The following is an 18,234-nucleotide window of genomic DNA, read 5'->3' as shown; positions in this document are numbered from 1 at the left end:
AGAGGCAGAGGCTTCAACATTTTGGAGGGGTCACAGTGGGGGTCCTGGCTTCCACCGTGTGGGAGAGAATACATTTTACCTGCCCTCCCAAGAATAAGTCAGAGCCTGTGGTGCCAATGCTGGCCAAATTTGAGTTCCTGAGACAGAGAGATCAGGTGGAGGCTGAGGATCTCATCTCAAACCATTTGCCACAGGTCTTGACAGCGGAGGGTTTCCACGGCTCTTTCCCTTCTCCATGCCCTGGATGTGCCCGGAGCTGCTGCAGGCAGTACTAGTTGCTTGAGCCAATGACTCATATGTCTTAAAATCTCCACATCATAAAAATTCCTGCTCAACATCTGCCCTATGTTCATTGACTTTTTTGTTGGTTCGTTTGTTTCCCTGAGAGATGCCATTTCGGCAACACCCAAGGCTGCCTCTCCTCTGATTCAGAACTTGGAGACTTTCATCCCTAGCCACACAAAGCCCCAGGGCAGTTTTTCTGTGTGTGTGTGTGTGTGTGTGTGTGTGCTTCCAGCATTTAGTGTAATTAGGTGGATAAACTTGCTAAGCCATCTGATTTGAATAAAGTCCATTATTCCTCCCGTAAGAGCTCAGGATGGGGCCAATACCAATGGGAGCCAACTCTCCAGCCTCCCTCTCCCAGGGATACCTCAAGGAAGAATGTAGATGAATAGAAGGAACAGAGGAAAGTGGATGAGGATAGAATTTTAAGAAGTTGTTGTACTTGCTAGGATGGTGGCCAAATAGGGCCGCTTTGGAACATCATGCAAACCACTTAGTAACCTCCCATCATACTATCTAGGGCAGGGCTGGGCAATGCAGTTTCTTCTCACATGTTTTTACTTTAAGCAGAATACTTAATATATATTGGCACTGCTCTGATGTTTGAGTGCTTCTCATTATGCAGAAGTGTTTCAGTGCCCACACCACTCACATTTGCATTTACTTTCTTTTGCTGCATCTTCGTACCTAGGATAAACATGGTTTAATATTCCGTTAAAATTTTTTTTTAAACCACTGTAACTTTGTTTAATTTGGTTGCTGAAATCTTGTGTTTGTAACCGAGATCACTTTTAAGAAGGGACGTTCTTATTAGAGGTAATTTGGAAAAGCTGCAGGTTGTTCACTGTTTGGTACTATCGTAGTTATCTTGACCTTACAGTTTAGGGCCCTACTTGTTTCAGTTACCATGCATTCTAAGTTTTGTCTATCTTGTTACATAATCATGTGGTTTTCATGGTCCATTACATGGAAATGTCACAGCTTGCTTATCTATTCTTTCATACTGATCACTTTCAGTTTTTCAATATTTATCAATAACTTTGAGCAGAAAATCTTCTAGATTTCCCTTATATTTTATATTATTTCCTTAAGATGGACTTTCCAAGGTCTCTTATAAAGATGATGAATGTATTAGGCCAGGGCTTCTCCAGGTGCAGCATGTGCACAGATGGCTGGTGGATGTTGTGAAATGCAGATTCTAACTCAGTAGATGTGGACTGAACCTGAGAATCTGCATTTGTCACAAATGCCTGCGTGATGCCCAGGCTGTGGCTCAGGGCTTTGGGCAGGCTCCCAAGGTTGCTGGTGTATTGGCATTGAGAGTATTTATAAGACTTGTTTTGCCAAGTCACTGTGTAGGCTGGTTACCTAGGAACTCTGCCCCTTCAGAAATAATTCTAATCAGGAAGAAAGTTTTGATTAGACTGATGTCCAGAGGGGTGGGAAGCTGTAGCATCTGCCTTCAATAAAAGCCTCTAAGCTCAGTTGTGGCTGCCATTAGAATCACCTGGGGAGTACACACACACACACACACACACAAACACACACACACACTCTCTCTCTCTCTTTCTCTCGGCTCTCTCCAGACCACTACAAACAGAATGGCAGGCAGTGGAACCTGGCTATCAGTATTTTTTAAAGCTTCCTGGGTATTAGAGGTGACTCTGTATAGCCAGGGTTGAGGACCATTGTTCTAAGCCCACAGAAGACCCACCTTAAATCTGACCGAGCTCCCAACTGTGTTTTATATCCGATTGGATGAAAAACTTGGGGCTTATATATGCCACACTCAGACTGCCACACTTTTGACAATGGATTTAGCACAGCCATGAGTTGTCTTCCTTTCTAAAGAAACAATAACCATAATTTCTGGCGGCAGACAAGGTATTTGCCATCATTGACTTCTCCATCAAACTTACTTCTCTGTAGCATTTGTTGATCCCATCTTAATGAATGACACCATTGTACACTCGGTCTCCCAAGCCAAAAACCTGGGGCTGCTCCTAGCCCCTTTACTTTCCCATACCCTTCAAATCTAAGCAGTTCTCACAGTCCTTTGTTCTGTATGTACTTGTTTCTTATAGAATGTAACACATTATATTAAAATTATCCTTCAGACCATGAGCCTCTTGACCCTAGAGATAGTATCTGATGCGTCTTTTTATTCCCTATACCTAGTGCAAGGCCTGTCTAGCACAGAGTGGATACTCCTGAAATAATTGTTGAATGAATGAATGAAATAAAATAGGTTTCGATTGCATGTAACCCTGGAAGATTGTTCTTATGGTTGAAAGTTTCATAGCAGCGTGGTTCTAGCAGGAACACAGATTGCTTAGATAGTGCCTGGTGCCAACATGGCCTTGCCCTGGGGGTGTGCAAGACAGCAGACGGAATGCCCAGTACACCCTGAGTCTCTGCCACTCGCCACCTGCTAGAATAACACCTGCTGTTTCTGTTTGGCAGTTGCCTTTTCTGGCCTTGGCTTCACGACGTTCTACTTGGCGGGCAAGCTGCACTGCTTCACCGAGAGTGGGCGGGGAAAGAGCTGGCGGCTCTGTGCTGCCATCCTGCCCTTGTACTGCGCCATGATGATTGCCCTGTCCCGCATGTGCGACTACAAGCATCACTGGCAAGGTGAGTCCCTGACCAAGGCCTGACTAGTCCTCACTGCGGTTGCCACTCTCCTCCAGGGTTGGGTGTAGAAATACACCATTGTTGGGGACTGAGTGCCCATTGTCAGAAACCAGAGGAGGCTGCAATGACTGAGTGGATACAATGTTGAAGCAGATATTCTGGTTCAAGTGAGGTCTGGCCTTCCTGGGGAAAGAATTGGAGCTCTCATTCCTCCTTCATGCTCCAGGAGACTGCTTGAGTCCCACCAGAATATCGGGCCCTTTGGTTTAGAGTCACCCTTGGCCTGAGACCCAAATGTGGTTTTCCTGCTGGATCACTTGCCTCAGTCCTCAGACTTCATGCCAAGTGGTTTTTGGCTTCCTTTGCTTATCAAATTCACCTACAAGGACATATTTGTCACCATGGATGCTCTTCTGAAAGGTATATCCAGCCAGGGATTCATTCCAGTAATGCTCCGAGCAGCAGCTACAAGCCTGGGGTGAAGTTTGCCTATATATATACATATATCAGTCCTGGGATCGTTGTTAAAAATCAGAATAACACAAACAAGGGAGGGGCTTGTTCCTGAAATAGAACTAAACCATGCCATGTCCTTCTGCAGAGAAGCTGCAGCTCACAGTCTGTCTGAAAGACAACCACCACCTGCCAGAGCAAACAGAGAGCCGAGATGGAGGTGATGTCCACAGGAGGTGTGGCCTCTGGGGACCATGGGGTCTAGGGAAGGGTTTCCCAAGGGCAGTCCAAAGATCACCTTGATCAGGCTGCCCTGATCTAGGAACTGGACTCTCTAGAGGTGCATCTGGAGCAGTGGCCTAGAATCTTCATAGTTAATAAGGAAGTCTATCATTGCTGATGAAGTCTAAGAAGCACTGGTAGAGAGCTCCACTATACAGTGTCCATTTTAACCAAACAAAGCAAAGAAAATGTGCTTGAATCCAGCTTCTTTGGGTGAATCAGCTTCCGCAATAGGTCTGTGACCCAAACCTCCTCTCCCTTTCCTGTTTTCCGACTGTTGCTGGGCATTGTTCACCTCTCCCTGTCTTTGTAGCCCGCTGCCTTGCAGGACTACCCTCTTAACACCTTTTCCAGGGGTGTGTTGCAGTGGTAATGAGGCAATGGAAGAGGGCAGAGTTAAGGGAAACTCCTAGCTGAGAGCCCCTCCTTCTTCCTCTTCTCTGGAGACCTGTGCTCCTTCCAGCACTGCCCAGCTTCTCCTGTTCCTTCCTGGTCTCATCTCTATCCCGTACCTCCCTGGAGCTCATGATCCAGGTGTCCCGTGACCCCAGCAGCAGCTTTGGGCTGGAGGGTGAAGGGTATAGGGAAAGAGATGCTGACACAGTTTGGACAGGTGGATGCAGCAAGCATCAAATACTAGCGAGATCTGGGACCCTCCTGATGGGGTGGTCAGAAGAGGGTCACAGGGCTGGGGTCTGGGCCCACCCTTGTTCTATTTTTATCAATGACTTGGATGAAATTCTGGATGATAAGAAGCCACATCATAAGACAGAAGGATGGAGAGAGTCATTGGGCCAAAGAAAAACAAAGGCACAGCCCACCCCCCTTGGAACTGGGAATGTTTTCCCACAGAATTGTTTCCTACCTACGTGGTTAGGGCATTTCCCCATGAAGAATACTATGGGCCAAATGGCCTTTTGTAGACTGCTTCTCATTGATCTCTTGTGAGCCAGTTTCTTCTTTGGGCACAGGAACAATGAATCCCTAAATATTTCGCAGAGCTTTTCATAGATTGAATGAAATAATGGATCCAAATGTTCTTTGTAAATGGAAATGAGCTACACACATGCAGAGTGGTATCACTGCTGCTTAGTGCATTGTTTCTAAGGAAGGATGCACTGTGTTTCCCAAACAACTGACTCGGAGGCAGACAGTTTTTTTGGAACATGATTTATTTGTAAGCTATGAATGCCAGGTTTTCACATTTAGTCAACCACTCTGGATTTGGGGAATGACTGGGGGTTTCAGAATGGAATCAATTTTTCCTTTATCTTGGAGTCAGTAAGAGCCTTTGCATAGTGATCTTGTACTGATAGCCTAAGATGTGAGGCTGGCCTGTCTTCAGTACTCTCTGGCCCTACCCTGTTTTGTTCCTCATTTTCTAGCTGTGGTGGTGTCACGTGGTGAAGTGAAGGAATGTGGAATCACAGCTCTTGTCTTTAGGGGATGGTTAATTCATGCTGCCGCTGGTGTGCCCAAGGCCTGCTGGCAACTGAGGCTTTGAAACCGTTACTGTCCAACAGGCACAGAAAGGAACTTTGAGCAGTAGAGGGAGAATATTCATCCTCTGTGGACCATTGGGAAAGCCAAGCAAGAGAAGTTATGTTCAGTGATGGTTAGAACCATATTTGGGAATCAAATCAAAACTGCATCGTAGTAGACTTCTGTAGCTCAAGCTGAACACGCATCTCTTGGTACAGGTTATTGGTATAGGCCAGGGACCAGTTCAGCTCTGCTATTACGTGTTCAACTTACACCCTTGGAGTCAGCCAGGAGAGGAACACAGCTTCCTTGGATGTTTAAAAGGCTCTGAGTTGGACTCATTTTACCTGAGTTCCTCTTCACAAGGCTGTCTGCCACTGTCTACACCAGTTGTTTTCAACTGGATGATGAAGAGGCTCACTGTACCTCTCAGGGGACATTGAGCAATGTCTGTAGACATCTTTTTGTTGTCACAACTTTGAGGTGTAGGTGCTACTGCCATCGAGTGGGTGGACAGTTAGAGACTAGGGATGCTGCTCAATGTCCTACGACCGCAAGACCCCCTGCCCACCAACAAGGAGTTATCCAGCCCCAAATGTGAATACGGCCCAGGCTGAGAATCCCTGTTCTACATTGTACCCCGGCTCCATGCTTCTTTCCCTTGTTACATGTTAAGAAGCAGCAGTGCTCTGGGAAAGGAAAGTTTTATTCATTCAACACTCAGTTATTAAGGGAGAAATCAAGGAGGCCTCAGAGGTTTTCCGCTGGGAGGAGGGATGCAGAGCGAGGTCTTCAACTGCAGTGTAGGTGGACATTTGAGGCAGGATGCCTGATTAAGATAAATAACTTGTTTACCTTTGGTGAACTGAGCTGTCAAGTGACCGTGGGCGGGGGCCATCCATCATGGTGAACATTCACATGGAGCCCCATTAGCATCAGCAAAACTCAAGTCCCCCTCAGTATAGACTTTAGTTAACAGCATTCATGTTATGAGACTTTATGACTCCATTTCAATTTTGATTTAAGCAACTGTACCTAATGTGGAAATACATCCAATTACTCGATTACACAGTCATATCCAATAAATAGTCCATAATCTCCAATGACTCTCTGTCCATTATCATGGTTATTTTCTGTTGTTGACACCCCCTGGTCTTTTCTGTCTCCCCAGCCAACTTCAAATATAAAAATCTATTGTCTTATTAAATGAGGAAAATACAGAGGCACAGGCCATGGCATAGGGAAGGACACATGAGACATTTAGAAGAACTTCCCCAGACACTAAACCAGCTGGATCAATACTAAATCTCTATGTGGGTGATGTGCCCTGTGTCCTTGTGACATTCTGGCTTTTAGGTCTACTGGAAGCTGGAGAGTTTCACAGATGATGGTAACTGCAAAGCCCAGTGCCCTTGCAAACAGGTTCACCTTTGTGATTAACAATGTGTTTAACAGTGCTCAAACTTGTAGAATCCCCATGCTAGGGAAAATAAATGCAGAGAAAGAGCGGAGCATGTCCTTAAACTGACTTCTGCCTCTGTTCACCTTGTCGTGTGATTACGATTTCTTGTCAATGGAGGGTTACAGCTACTAGTGGCAGGAATGTGTTGTTTGCTCCATCACTGGACTTAATAATGAGCTCCCCTGACCACCTCAAGTCCCTGCATCTGAAACCAAGCTCTCCCCATGTGACTAGGTTCGGAGATAATATTTGAAATACTTGTTTCTCTAATCATGGGTCATTCTAAGCAGCCCTGGGTGCCTGTGTGGTGTTTCATTATAAGAAAGAGCATCCCCCTCTGGAGGTAATCTAAGGGAACAGGCCTGAAAGAATGAAACAGTCATTTGTTTCCACCCAGACTAAGGTTGGAAAGCATCTCGGTCAGTCACAGATGCAGTTGTCTCACTGGGCTGAAGTTCTCAAGATGGCCGTCATTGCCTTCGCCTGCTTCCCCGACTGGGCGGTGAAAGGTCTGTGATTTGAAATGAACTTAATGTAGTTACCAAACTTCAGGAGATTATTGATCCTCCAAATGCAGGTGGTTTGGTGGTTGGATATGTGCTGGACTGTTTCGTGTGCCATAAAATGCTTCTGGCCTCAAAAAGTCAGGGAGAAGCTATTCCCTTTGGAGAAACCTTTGTTTCAAAGCCTCATGGCATCCTGCAACTCACAGGCCTCTCTTGAGCTCTCCTTCCTTTTGTTACTAATAAACTCAGTAGCCCCAAAGGATGAGATCTTCCCTTTTCAGTGTCACAGAACCATTACATGAAATCAAATGTGAGCATCAAGCAGAGTACACTTTATTCCATGGCCAAAGAATGGAGCAGTGGAAACACAGCTCTCAGATGAACTTTTCAGTTAGTAAGGGGTGAAGGGATTAAAATATTAGGGTTTCTGTAATGAAGAGGTCAGGCAGTAAAATCTAGAGGAGGAATAGTTGGTTCTTTTTCTGGAAATGGACAGTGAACTTCTGGGAACCAGAGCGCTGCCTTCCTTTTATGGCTTCTTCCAGTTGTTGTCATGGCAATTGTCAACTGTCATGGTGCTGGTGAGAGTGTCGTTTGGCATGGAATTGAGATTACAGTGAGGCCTGAGGTCTTCTTGAAGTTCTTCAGTCAGCTATCTTGGTTTTAGCCAGTTTCAGTCAGTCCAGGTACAAAGGGAACTATTTACCACAGGTGTCCCATTTCTTAAAGATAAACAGAATTAGGGGTAGAAATTCAGCTATGTACTTACTCCCTGTCCCTCCCCTCTGTGTCTGTCTATTCAACTATGTACACTCTCCTCTTCTCTCCCCTCTGTGTCTGTCTCCATCTCTCTATCTGCTTCTCTCTCTCTCTCTCTCTCTCTCTCTCTCACACACACACACACACACACACACACACACGCACAGAGCCAAGGGACACACACTGTTAACCAGGCCTGCCTTGTGCTGTCAGAAGCAATCTGTAGATTTTCTAAATGAAACAACTTGAAAAAGATCCCTTGGAACAATATGATTGTTTCTGCCAAAAACCTGCCAGCCCTGGGTAGAACAAAAACACTGAGATTCTCCCTCAAATATCCTCAGTCCTGAGTGAATTGATCTCACCTCATTTCCCTCACGGCCGGCTGCTCTGTGTGGCAGGGCCCACAGTCACATTCACCATCGGCTGCCAACCCCTGCCTCTGTCTGGGAACCTCTGAGTCTTGACTGCCCATGTAAGTCCACCCGCCTCTGTGTTGGTGCCCAGGAGAGCGTGAGAAGCCTCAGCCCCCGGCTCACCCCTCCCTCTGGTCAAAGTCCACTGCATAGTGTGCTTTCAGCCTAAAGAGAGCCATCCTCAGTCAGGACTTCAGCCCTCTTCCTGCCTCCAGGATAGCCCTGCTGTTTCCCCATTACGTAATTCCCAGGGAAGATGGATGTTGATGGCTCCCAAGTCTCGCTGGCCTCCTTCCTTTGTTTTACTCAAGGGAACCCATCTCTTTTCAGCTTTCTTTGGCGTTCTGTGGTTCCTCCTTCTCAGCATATATATATATAGACTCCAATTTTTCCTTCCCACTCTGGTCTAGTGATCACCACTTGTTACCTGAATCATTGCAGAAGCCTCTTAGCCTGGCTCCCTCCTTCCTTCTTTGCCCCTCAACTGCAGTTGGAGTGTGCCTTTAGAGCTCGAGTTAGCACATGCCACTCCTGCAAAAATGGTCCAGTGACTCTCATTTCACTCCACATCACAGCCTGTGTCCTGCCAAGGCCCACAGGATTGCTGCCTCTGTACCTCTCTGATGCTATGGTTAAGCTACTTGTCCTCCTTGTTCACAGTATTGCATCGCTTGAGCTTCTGGCTGCTCCTTGAACAAGCCCATCCCGTCCCACCTCAGAGCCTTTGTACAGGCTCCACTTTGTGCCTGGAATGCTCTTGTTGAGATGTGGGCATGGCTTGTTCCCCTTCTCCCTCCCAAACTGGGCTCAAGTATCACCTTCTCAGTCCTGTGATGCCCCTTCCCCACATGCCATGTCCCTCGCCCCTTGTACATTTACCACCTTCTGACAAATGAAATAATTTAGTATGTATTGACTATTGTCTGTTCCTAACCACTAGAACGGGGTGGGCAAACTTTGTAAAGGGTCAGATAGTCAATATCTTAGGCTGTATGTGGCCGTGCGATCTCTGTTGCAACTACTCAATCTGGCTGTAGTGCCCAGAAGTGACTATAGACGATATATAAAGGAATGGGTTCACTTAGTTTGCTGGTCCCTGCACTAGAATATGATCTCCATGTGAGCAGGGATTTAGGTTTCTCTTGGTGATATGGCACATAGTAGGAACTTGTATCAGGGTCCTAAGGCTGCCATAGCAAAGTGTCAAAAACTGGGTGGTTTAGAACAACAGAAAGATACTGTCCCACCGTTCTGGAGGCTGGAAGTCTTTGGCAAAGCCACCCTGTCTCTGAAATCAGTAAGGGGAGGATCCTTCCCTGCCTTTTCCAGCTTCTAGTAGCCCCAGATGTGCCTCCGCCAATGGCGGCGTGATTCCAGTCTCTACCTCTCTCCTCCCCTGGTGTTTTCTCTGTGTCCTCACATCCGCTTTCCTCTTTGAGTATCGTCTCTGTGTCCAAATTTTGCCTTTTTATAAGGACACTAGTCCTTATATTGGATTAGGGCCCACCCTGATTATCTTATTTTAACTTGATTACTCCTGTAAAACCCTATTTCCAAATAAGGTCATGTTTTGAGGTCCTAGGGACTAGGATTTTCGCATATCTTTCAAAAGGACACGATTAATTTATAACAGTGTTCAGTAAATACATGCTGAATAAATCAATGATTTCCACTAAATCATGTTCCTTTTTTACTAGTATCATTTTTTCTTTGTCCTGGTTTTGCTATAATTAACTTATTCTCTACAAGTTCTTTCCTTTTAAAAATAAACAAAAAGTTACACTATAAACCAACCAACCTTCCTTCCTTCCCTCCTTCCCTCCTTCCCTCTTTTCCTCCTTCCCTCCTTCTCTACTTCTTTCCTTTTAAAAATAAGCAAAAGGTTACAATATAAACCAACCTTCCTTCCTTCCCTCCTTCCTTCCCTCCCTCCTTCCTTCCTTCCCTCCCTCCCTTCCTTCCTTTCCTTCCTTTCCTCCTTCCCTCCCTGCCTCCCTCCTGTCTCTTGTGCCTGCTTACCAGGCATGTTCTCCACTGGGCTCAGTACTGAGTGAGACAGACACAGCTGCTGTCCTCTCAGCTTATACTCTACCAGGTCTATTGTGCATCCTTCCTGCTAGGTAAGGTCTTTTATAGAAACTCAAAATCACAGAAACATGAAGCTTTACAAGTAGTAGAATTACTGGAAAGTATAAAAACAACAAAATCACAGGCAGTCGTTGAGTTTGCCAGAGCTGATTTTTCCCTAGTACCTTGGGTCATGGAGCCCAAGACATATAAGGTCCCAAGTCAAGCCAGCTTAGTGATGTTGGAGGCTGCCAGAAAGGATGATCTTCCATAGGATATGACAGCACATTTTCAGAGGCCTTTCTGCTTTTGTGTGCCACAACAGATGAGGACAGCCTGGCACCTCAGTATGACAGAACTCATAAGGTCCTCTCCTGTCTTTTGACCTCATGATGAGCGGGCAGGGTTTTGTCAGTTTTGTAGGTAAGGATTCAAATCCAGGTTGCTTGCTTCAGAGTCACTCTTTTCACTTCCATTGGAGCTTGTCTGCTCACCTGGTGTCAATTCTCTCCTTCCTTTTTAAAGAACAGCTTTCTTTATAATTCTCAACTATAAAATTCTCCCTTTTAAAGTAGAGAAACATTTTTATATATCCAGAGTGGTACAACCATTACCACTATCTAATTCTAGATAGTGGTACCCCAAAGAAACCCTTATCTCTCAGCAACCACTTCTCATTCCTCCATGGCCCAGGCCCTGGCAACCACTGATCTACTTTTTATCTCTATGGGTTTGCCTATTCTGCACGTTGAATATAAACAGAATGGTACAATATGTGGCCCTTTGTGGCTGGTGATGTTGATTCTTTAGTGCCTCTTGTAGATGTTGTTCAGTGTCAGTTCCCCATTTGCTGAATAAAAGTCCGCTGAGCTCTGGGAAATAAGTAGGAATGAAACATCCCAGAGTCCTAGACAATGACATGTAGTCAGGGAGATAGACTCAGAAATAGGAAACCCCACTGGTGGTAGGTGTGAGGCCACAGAGTGCATAGATGGCAGCCCAGAGAAAGACTGGGGCCTCTGGTCCGTGCCGAGGGCTCCACAGAGCCACAAAGGGACATGGAAAACATTCTGCTTCACCCCACACCAGATGACAGGTCAACTTGTGTCCTGTAGTCTTACAAAGCTGCTACCCCTCTCATAAAAGACAGGTCTACCTTCAGTTTCTCAGATTTACCAAGCCTCCTTTGTCATCAGCACCTTCACACATACCCTTCTTCTGCCTGGAAAACCACAAGTGCCTCCTTTCCTCTACTCCTCAGCTTCTTCCTGTTGACTCTTGCTCATCCTTCAGGTCTTAGCCTAAGGGTCATGTCCTCAGCAAAACCTCTGCTCCAGAATAGCCCAGGCCTCTGTGCTGGGGAAGCTCACAGACCCTCACCCATTTCCTTCATGGTGCTTGTCATAGCTGACAAGGCTGTCATGGTTTAGTGTCTGTCTTGCCCCATAGCTGGAAACTCTGGGATAGCAGGGACTTGTCCCATTTGTTCAGCCTGTGCCCTAGGCTTGGCTGTCATGTCTGACACCTGATACGTATGCAATGCATGTGTATGAATGAAGGACATCAGTTCTAAGTAAGGAGACAGAAGTATTTTGGATTTCAAAGACACTGAGATCCATTTATTTCCCTTTTGAGACTTCAGTTGATTTGGGGCAAAGTTAATCCCAAGTATTTTTCCCCCAAGAAGGGCTTTCTTGTCCCCTGCTTGCTTGTCTATCAAGAGGATACAAATGTGATTTTATTAAAATAGCAATACCCACTTGAGGCAATTGATGACAAGCTCCTTCAAGTGCTATTACAAAGGTGGATCGTGTTCACCACCTTTGTAATAAACACAGCCCAAAAGTGACGTTGCTGAGAAGCAGCTTAGGGAGACTGTTCATTGCCCTTGTTACTTCTGATAACTCCTATAGCACCTGTGATATCACTTTTCACTCATTCCATTAAAGGGGAAAGCAGAATTGGCAGGAATTGTCATTTCCATGCATGCTGCTGTTTCAGTAAGTCTGGGAAACATTCTTGGAATGGTTTGATGTCTTTTGGTCAATGATCCACCTAATGAGATGCTACATTAGGTGCTACAGAAAATAGAATGTTGAATGGTGTTATTTGTAGGTTTTGCTCTTTGGTCTGTTTAGTCAATGGCTCAAATGCAGATGTTGTGGATCATTTTAGATGCTAATAAAAATACCCCAGGGGGCTGTTTCCTGCAGTTAGAGGAAAAACTAAACAATCATGCAACTCTAAGACCTTGAACTAGAAAAAGGCCTGGCACATTTTATAGGCTGGTGGCTACAGGCTAGTGAAGAGATTTTTCATTTAAGCAACTTTATTTAATCATGTTAATTACACCCTGTGGCCCTGCTCCAGAATTCATGGTGCATATTGCTTCACAATTTCTTGGGTGACAAGTGTGTTTTTAAGTTCCTTAGAGGTTTATTTACAATGCTGTGGAAACGTAGCCATACCAAAGAGGTAAGAACTGTAAACCGCTGAGTTGTGTGTGAGGAGAAGGATGGCGGAGGATGAAAAAGCCTCCAGCAGTTCTGGAGTAGAATGTGAGAGGAATGGCATAGGATAACAAGGATGGATACTATTTTTATGTCCTATTTGGCATACTCCATGAAGTGATCATTTTATTAAATTATCATCGCATTATTAAATTATCATAAAATGATCATGTTATTAAATTATCATCGCAACTCAATGAGGTGAATATTGAGAGCTACATTTGAGAGATAAGGAAACTCAGAGAGGAAAAGCAGCTTGCCCTGATAGGGACTGCAACGTCTTAGCCTTAGGATTTCTCAGCATGGCAGATTCTTGGGTTGGGGTGAGGGTAAGTGGCGGTTACTTTACCACAGCCCCAGGAGCCTCCAAATGGCCAACAGTTCTTTTCTTGGGGATGGGTCTGCTGCCTCCTCCTCTTCTTCTTCATTCTTGGGAAAGCCTCCTGCTTTCCCTGTTGTCTTCCAATCCTATCCTACCCTGATGGCTGCTCACCAAGTCTGAGCAGACACAAATTTGTATTCCTTGCCTTTCTGCCAGACAGCTACTGTGAAGTCACACCGTGTTCCTCAGTTGTTTAAGTCTGAACTCCTATGGGGAGAAAGCAGTGACAATTATTTGGTCTCTCCCTTTGACCAGTTAGAATGACTTTTGTTTCTAAATGATATTTTATCTCAACCAAGAAGAGAATATGACCTGTTTTCTTCTTTTTTCTTTTTCTTTCTTTTTTATTTTTTTGAGACAGAGTCTTGCTCTGTCACCCAGGCTGGAGTGCAGTGGTGTAATCTTGGCTCACTGCAACGTCTACCTCCTGAGTTAAAGCAATTCTTCTGCCTCGGCCTCTGGAGTAGCTGAGATTAAGGCACGTGCTGCCATGACCGGCTATTTTTATTTATTTATTTATTTTTATTTTTTAGTAGAAATGGGGTTTCCTCGAGTTGCCCAGGCTGGTCTCAAACTCCTGAGTTCAGGCAATCCACCCTCCTCCCCAAGGTGCTAGGGAATATGAACTATTTTCTAAATGCACCTTGGTAGAGTCTCCAAATAATCTTGATGTGTGGCCTCAGTAGGCTGACTCAGGATCAAATTCCAGGAACACTTATATAACAAGGCATCTTAGCCACCTTGCACTTGTGGTTCCAAGCTCATATGTTACTGATGAGGTCATCAAGAGGACCAGAATGGGAAAGGGGCACACCCCAAAACACTCAGGACCACAACCCAATCTAACCCTGAGTTACTATATATCCATTTCCCTCAACAAACATAATTATGCCGTGAACAAGGTATTGGCCAAGTTGTTGAAGGAATCAACAGCCAACCCACATAGAGTTTTGAGTCCAGCGTTAAACATTAAACAATCGCACAGTGTGTCATTGTTCTCCACTCTGATTGCATGGGGAGTGGGGAGGGGCTATTATCTTGTGTAACTGGGGACTTGGTCTAGTCTGGAGGTCAGATGAGGCCATGTTGCACAATGATATTGAGTCGAACTCTGAAATATGAAAAGAAATTGATTAAGGGAAGGTGTGAGGAGAAAGGGATTCCTAGGAATCCAGGATTGGAACAGCACATGTGGACCTCCAAGAGGGGAAGAAGTACATGCATTTGAGGAACAAAAGGGAAGCCCATGGCTTTGGAAGGATGGGTGAAGGGGAAATGGCTGGGACGGATGGCAGGGCCAGGATTGCAGCCTTGAATGACACAGGGGCTTGGCTGTTCTCTTACAGCAGTAGGAAGGAGTCAGCCAAGCAGGAGAATGGCTGCACCTATTTGCTCCTGAGAGAACATCAACAACTGCTGTGTCCCAAGTCCAGCTCCAGAGCGGTGACTGGGCTCTTGGTCTGCATGCACTGAAAGCTTATGCTACCATCACAGACATGTCTAAAATAAAAGAGTTTTTCTTTTATTTACGCTTCTTTTCCTGCTTTGCTATTGCGGATTAATAAAATTACATGCATGAAATTACAAATTTATTTTAAAGAAGATAAAGCTATTAATTATAGAACCTCTATTGTTTTACTATGAGCTTCATAGAAATGCTGAAAGTAGAAGCAATTCTTTGAAAGATACTGAAACATGAAAATACTGTCCCTGTCCTCAGAAATTATCCTGTTAGATCTAGATAAAACCAGGATACATAATAACAGGATCACAAAAAGACTGATAGGCGTGATGCACATTTCTAAGCATTGAACAGCTTGTTTTCTTGAAAGATACATTTCCTTAACAACCATTCAAAATGTCACCTACAGGAGACACAGGGACATTAGTTTGTGACTTAAACTGAAGTCTCTATACAGTGTGTTGCTCACTGGGAATTGTTGGGAAAATTATCACCCTGAGCACTGATCCTTCAGGAAAACTGTTGCCCTCTACCTGAATGCAGGTGGACACACCCTTCAGGCCATGGGCCTGCTGCATCCTGAAGCCTGGGACCTCAGAGAGTCTTGTGGATATCAAGCCTGGAATGAACCTGCCAGGGTATGAGCACAGCACCATGGACCAGTGCAACTGCAGGATCAGGACTCCAGGGTTCAAGCCCAATTCTTTCAGGGAAAATGAGGCTGATCCTGCCTGCCTATGGGAAGCCTGTACAATTCAACAAGATAATAACTGTGAAATTGGAGACCCCCCGGCAGAGAATTGCAGTTCAGCCTGACAGCAACCTTAAAAGAGTTCCAAATCTTTTTGTTAGGGGAGATTTTCCACTGGACTAGAACCTTTTTAGCAAAAATAACCCATAGACAGTTAAAGTGAACACACACGCAGATACTAAGTGAGGGTTGCTGGTGTGAGCTGCTTTTATGAGGTCTCTACTGAGAACTACCTGAATGTGCTCTTTGGCAAGGGCTGCCCTGGGGTGGAGGGCTGGTATTCCCTGTAGATGCACCCTCCTGCCTTGCCTGCTCCCCTCTCGCCTCCCAGTTGGTAAGATCTGTTAGGTGTTAGAGAATTGAGCCCTTCCTGCCAGAGGTCTGCTGAGTTTGCCAACACAGGCATATCTTAAAATGTTTTATTCACTTTGTCTGTGACTCAGAAAGTTCATTTCATCCCTGGGAAACTACTTATGACGAGGCAGAGACCAGTGCGCCCGCTGGCTTTTTGCAGCACACCAGCAACATTACAGGACTCTGGTGGGAACTTACTAAAGAAAAAAAATTACAGCTCCCGAGATGTTTAGATCCTACAGAGATGGGTTGAATTCTTCTTCCAGAATTTAGAATTGATTTTAAAAATCAGAAATACAAATCTGAGTTTATGCAATGCTCAGGTGTGAGTTAAATAAATACAGGGAAGGGCCAGTGTGGTGGCTCACGCCTATAATCCCAGCACTTTGGGAGGCTGGGGTGTGCAGATCACTTGAGGGCAGGGGTTCAAGACCAGCCTGGCCAACATGGTGAAACCCTGTCTCTACTAAAAATACAAAAATTGACTCAGTGTGTTGGTGCATGCCTGTAATCCCAACTACTTGGGAGGTTGAGGCAGGAGAATCACTTGAACCCGTGAGGCGGAGGCTGCAGTAAGCCAAGATCGTGTCACTGCACTCCAGTCTGGGTGACAGAGCAAGACTCTTTCTCAAAAAAAAAAAAAAAGTAAAAAGCAATAAGGGAAAAAAGAATCAAGAACTCATTTTTTAATGTTTAAGTGTTTAAGTGCCAGGAATGATGGCAGTTTGCAGAGGCCACCACGATGGTTTCTCTTTCCTTTAGTCTTTCTAGGAACTGTAAGCAAACCAGTTCCTAGAACAGGTAGGAAAGGCGCTTTCTGGAAAGTCTAACTGGCCACATATGAACAAATAGTAACCCATTTTTCCCCGCTCTGCTGTTTCCTGCCTAGATTCCTTTGTGGGCGGAGTCATCGGCCTCATTTTTGCATACATTTGCTACAGACAGCACTATCCTCCTCTGGCCAACACAGCTTGCCATAAACCCTACGTTAGTCTCCGAGTCCCAGCCTCACTGAAGAAAGAGGAGAGGCCCACAGCGGACAGTGCACCCAGCTTGCCTCTGGAGGGGATCACTGAAGGCCCCGTATGACCAGTGTCCTGGGAGGATGGACGCTAAGCCCCGGGCACATCTGCCACCCTGACATCATAACACAATAGAAATGGTTTTCTGTAGTGTATTTTTCATCAGTTGTTTCTCAAAGTCATCGTACTTCTGCTTCTGTTTCACTGATGGTGTTCCTGCTACTTTAAATGTCTACTTTCAACATTCTTGAATTTGCAAGTGAAGGACACCAGGAACAATCTCTGAGAGATGCGACGAAGAGGCTGCGAATGTGGGCTTTGGGGAGCTTGGCCGATTCGTCTATCTGAAATGTTTGCTGTAACAGCCACCTTCCTTTGTTTTCATGGTTGTAAAACATAATAAAACCTCCCACCTGGAAGACTTGGTGTTGGCCCCCCAGTGCAACAAGTCATTGGAGATGCAGTAACCCAAAGCCAGTTCTGTCTGTAGGTCATTCCAGGTGTTGAGCTTGGAAGCAAAGGCTCAGAACCTTTCTGAGCCATCAGCTTCTCATGCCTCGTGTCTCTGAAATAGATTTGAAACTTTGAGTGACAGCTTGAGCATTGCCAGGGCCTTTGAATCATTGAATCTGGAAGCAAATAAAATTAATAACTTCATGCACAGGCCTCCACCAAACACGATGAGCTTGAAGATGCGTGAGAGCATGTGTGGGGGATGAGGTCACTGCAGTTCCCTGAGGGTTTATGGGCACAAAATCCTTCCCATCTTTCAGCCTAAGTTTATGAACCAGTTCTGTAGCTCAACCTCATACAGTGAATTTTACGGGGAGTGGGGCTTTACTTGGCTTTTCTACAAGAAGTGGTGTGACTCATTTCACAGATCAGAAACTTCATGCCTGGGGCCCATCTCAAGGGAGTGGCTGGGTGGCCACTGGAGGTAAGAAGCAGCTTCAGGTTGAGAGTTTTTCCCCTTTAGGATCTGAGTTTTGCAGAGCTCTGCTCTAAGGATTCTCTAAGTGGTGGCATGTTCCTGTTCCTAGCTGGCAGGCAATGTTTCAGCATGATAGAACTCTGGTAGAAGGTACAAGAACAGAATCAGGAATGTGCTGTGTCTCTCGCTCAGCTCTTTGCCTTCATCCAGTGCCTATTGGATGTACCATGTGGTTCTTCAGATTCCTTGGCCTGGATGCTATGAGGTGATGCATTTATGCTATCCAGAGTGTCACTATTTTTTTTTTTTTTTGAGATGGAGTCTCACATTGTCGCCCAGACTGGAGTGCAGTGGTGCGATCTCGGCTCACTGCAACCTCCGCCTCTGGGTTCAAGCTCTTCTCGTGCCTCTCCCAAGTAGCTAGGACTACAGGTGCCAGCCACCATGCCTGGCTAATTTTTGTATTTTTAGTAGAC

At 45.4% G+C, this 18,234-nt stretch overlaps 1 protein-coding gene across 4 annotated transcripts in view; it reads left to right on the top strand.

Moving 5' to 3' along the window:
* PLPP4 (phospholipid phosphatase 4) overlaps positions 1-17,484 on the top strand; it is a 123,699-nt gene extending 106,215 nt beyond the window's left edge. For 3 of the 4 annotated variants that reach the window (XM_021674636.2, XM_012453472.2, XM_064373654.1), the window contains 2 exons: positions 2,749-2,919; positions 16,695-17,484. In XM_021674636.2, the coding sequence (XP_021530311.1) occupies positions 2,749-2,874 (126 nt within the window). In that variant the 3' untranslated portion in view covers positions 2,875-2,919; positions 16,695-17,484. Of the gene's footprint in view, positions 1-2,748; positions 2,920-15,243; positions 15,339-16,694 lie in introns of all 4 variants that reach the window. The other variant, XM_064373653.1, reaches the window with a different exon arrangement.
* Positions 17,485-18,234: the final 750 nt, after the last annotated feature.

The sequence above is a fragment of the Aotus nancymaae genome, unplaced genomic scaffold (assembly GCF_030222135.1).
Source record: "Aotus nancymaae isolate 86718 unplaced genomic scaffold, 86718_ANA_hifiasm-v0.15.2.pri h1tg000010l, whole genome shotgun sequence".
In the NCBI taxonomy this organism is placed as follows: Eukaryota; Metazoa; Chordata; class Mammalia; order Primates; family Aotidae; genus Aotus; species Aotus nancymaae.
The sequence above is the reverse complement of the archived record's forward strand: the minus strand, read 5'-3'. Positions and strand labels throughout refer to the sequence as shown.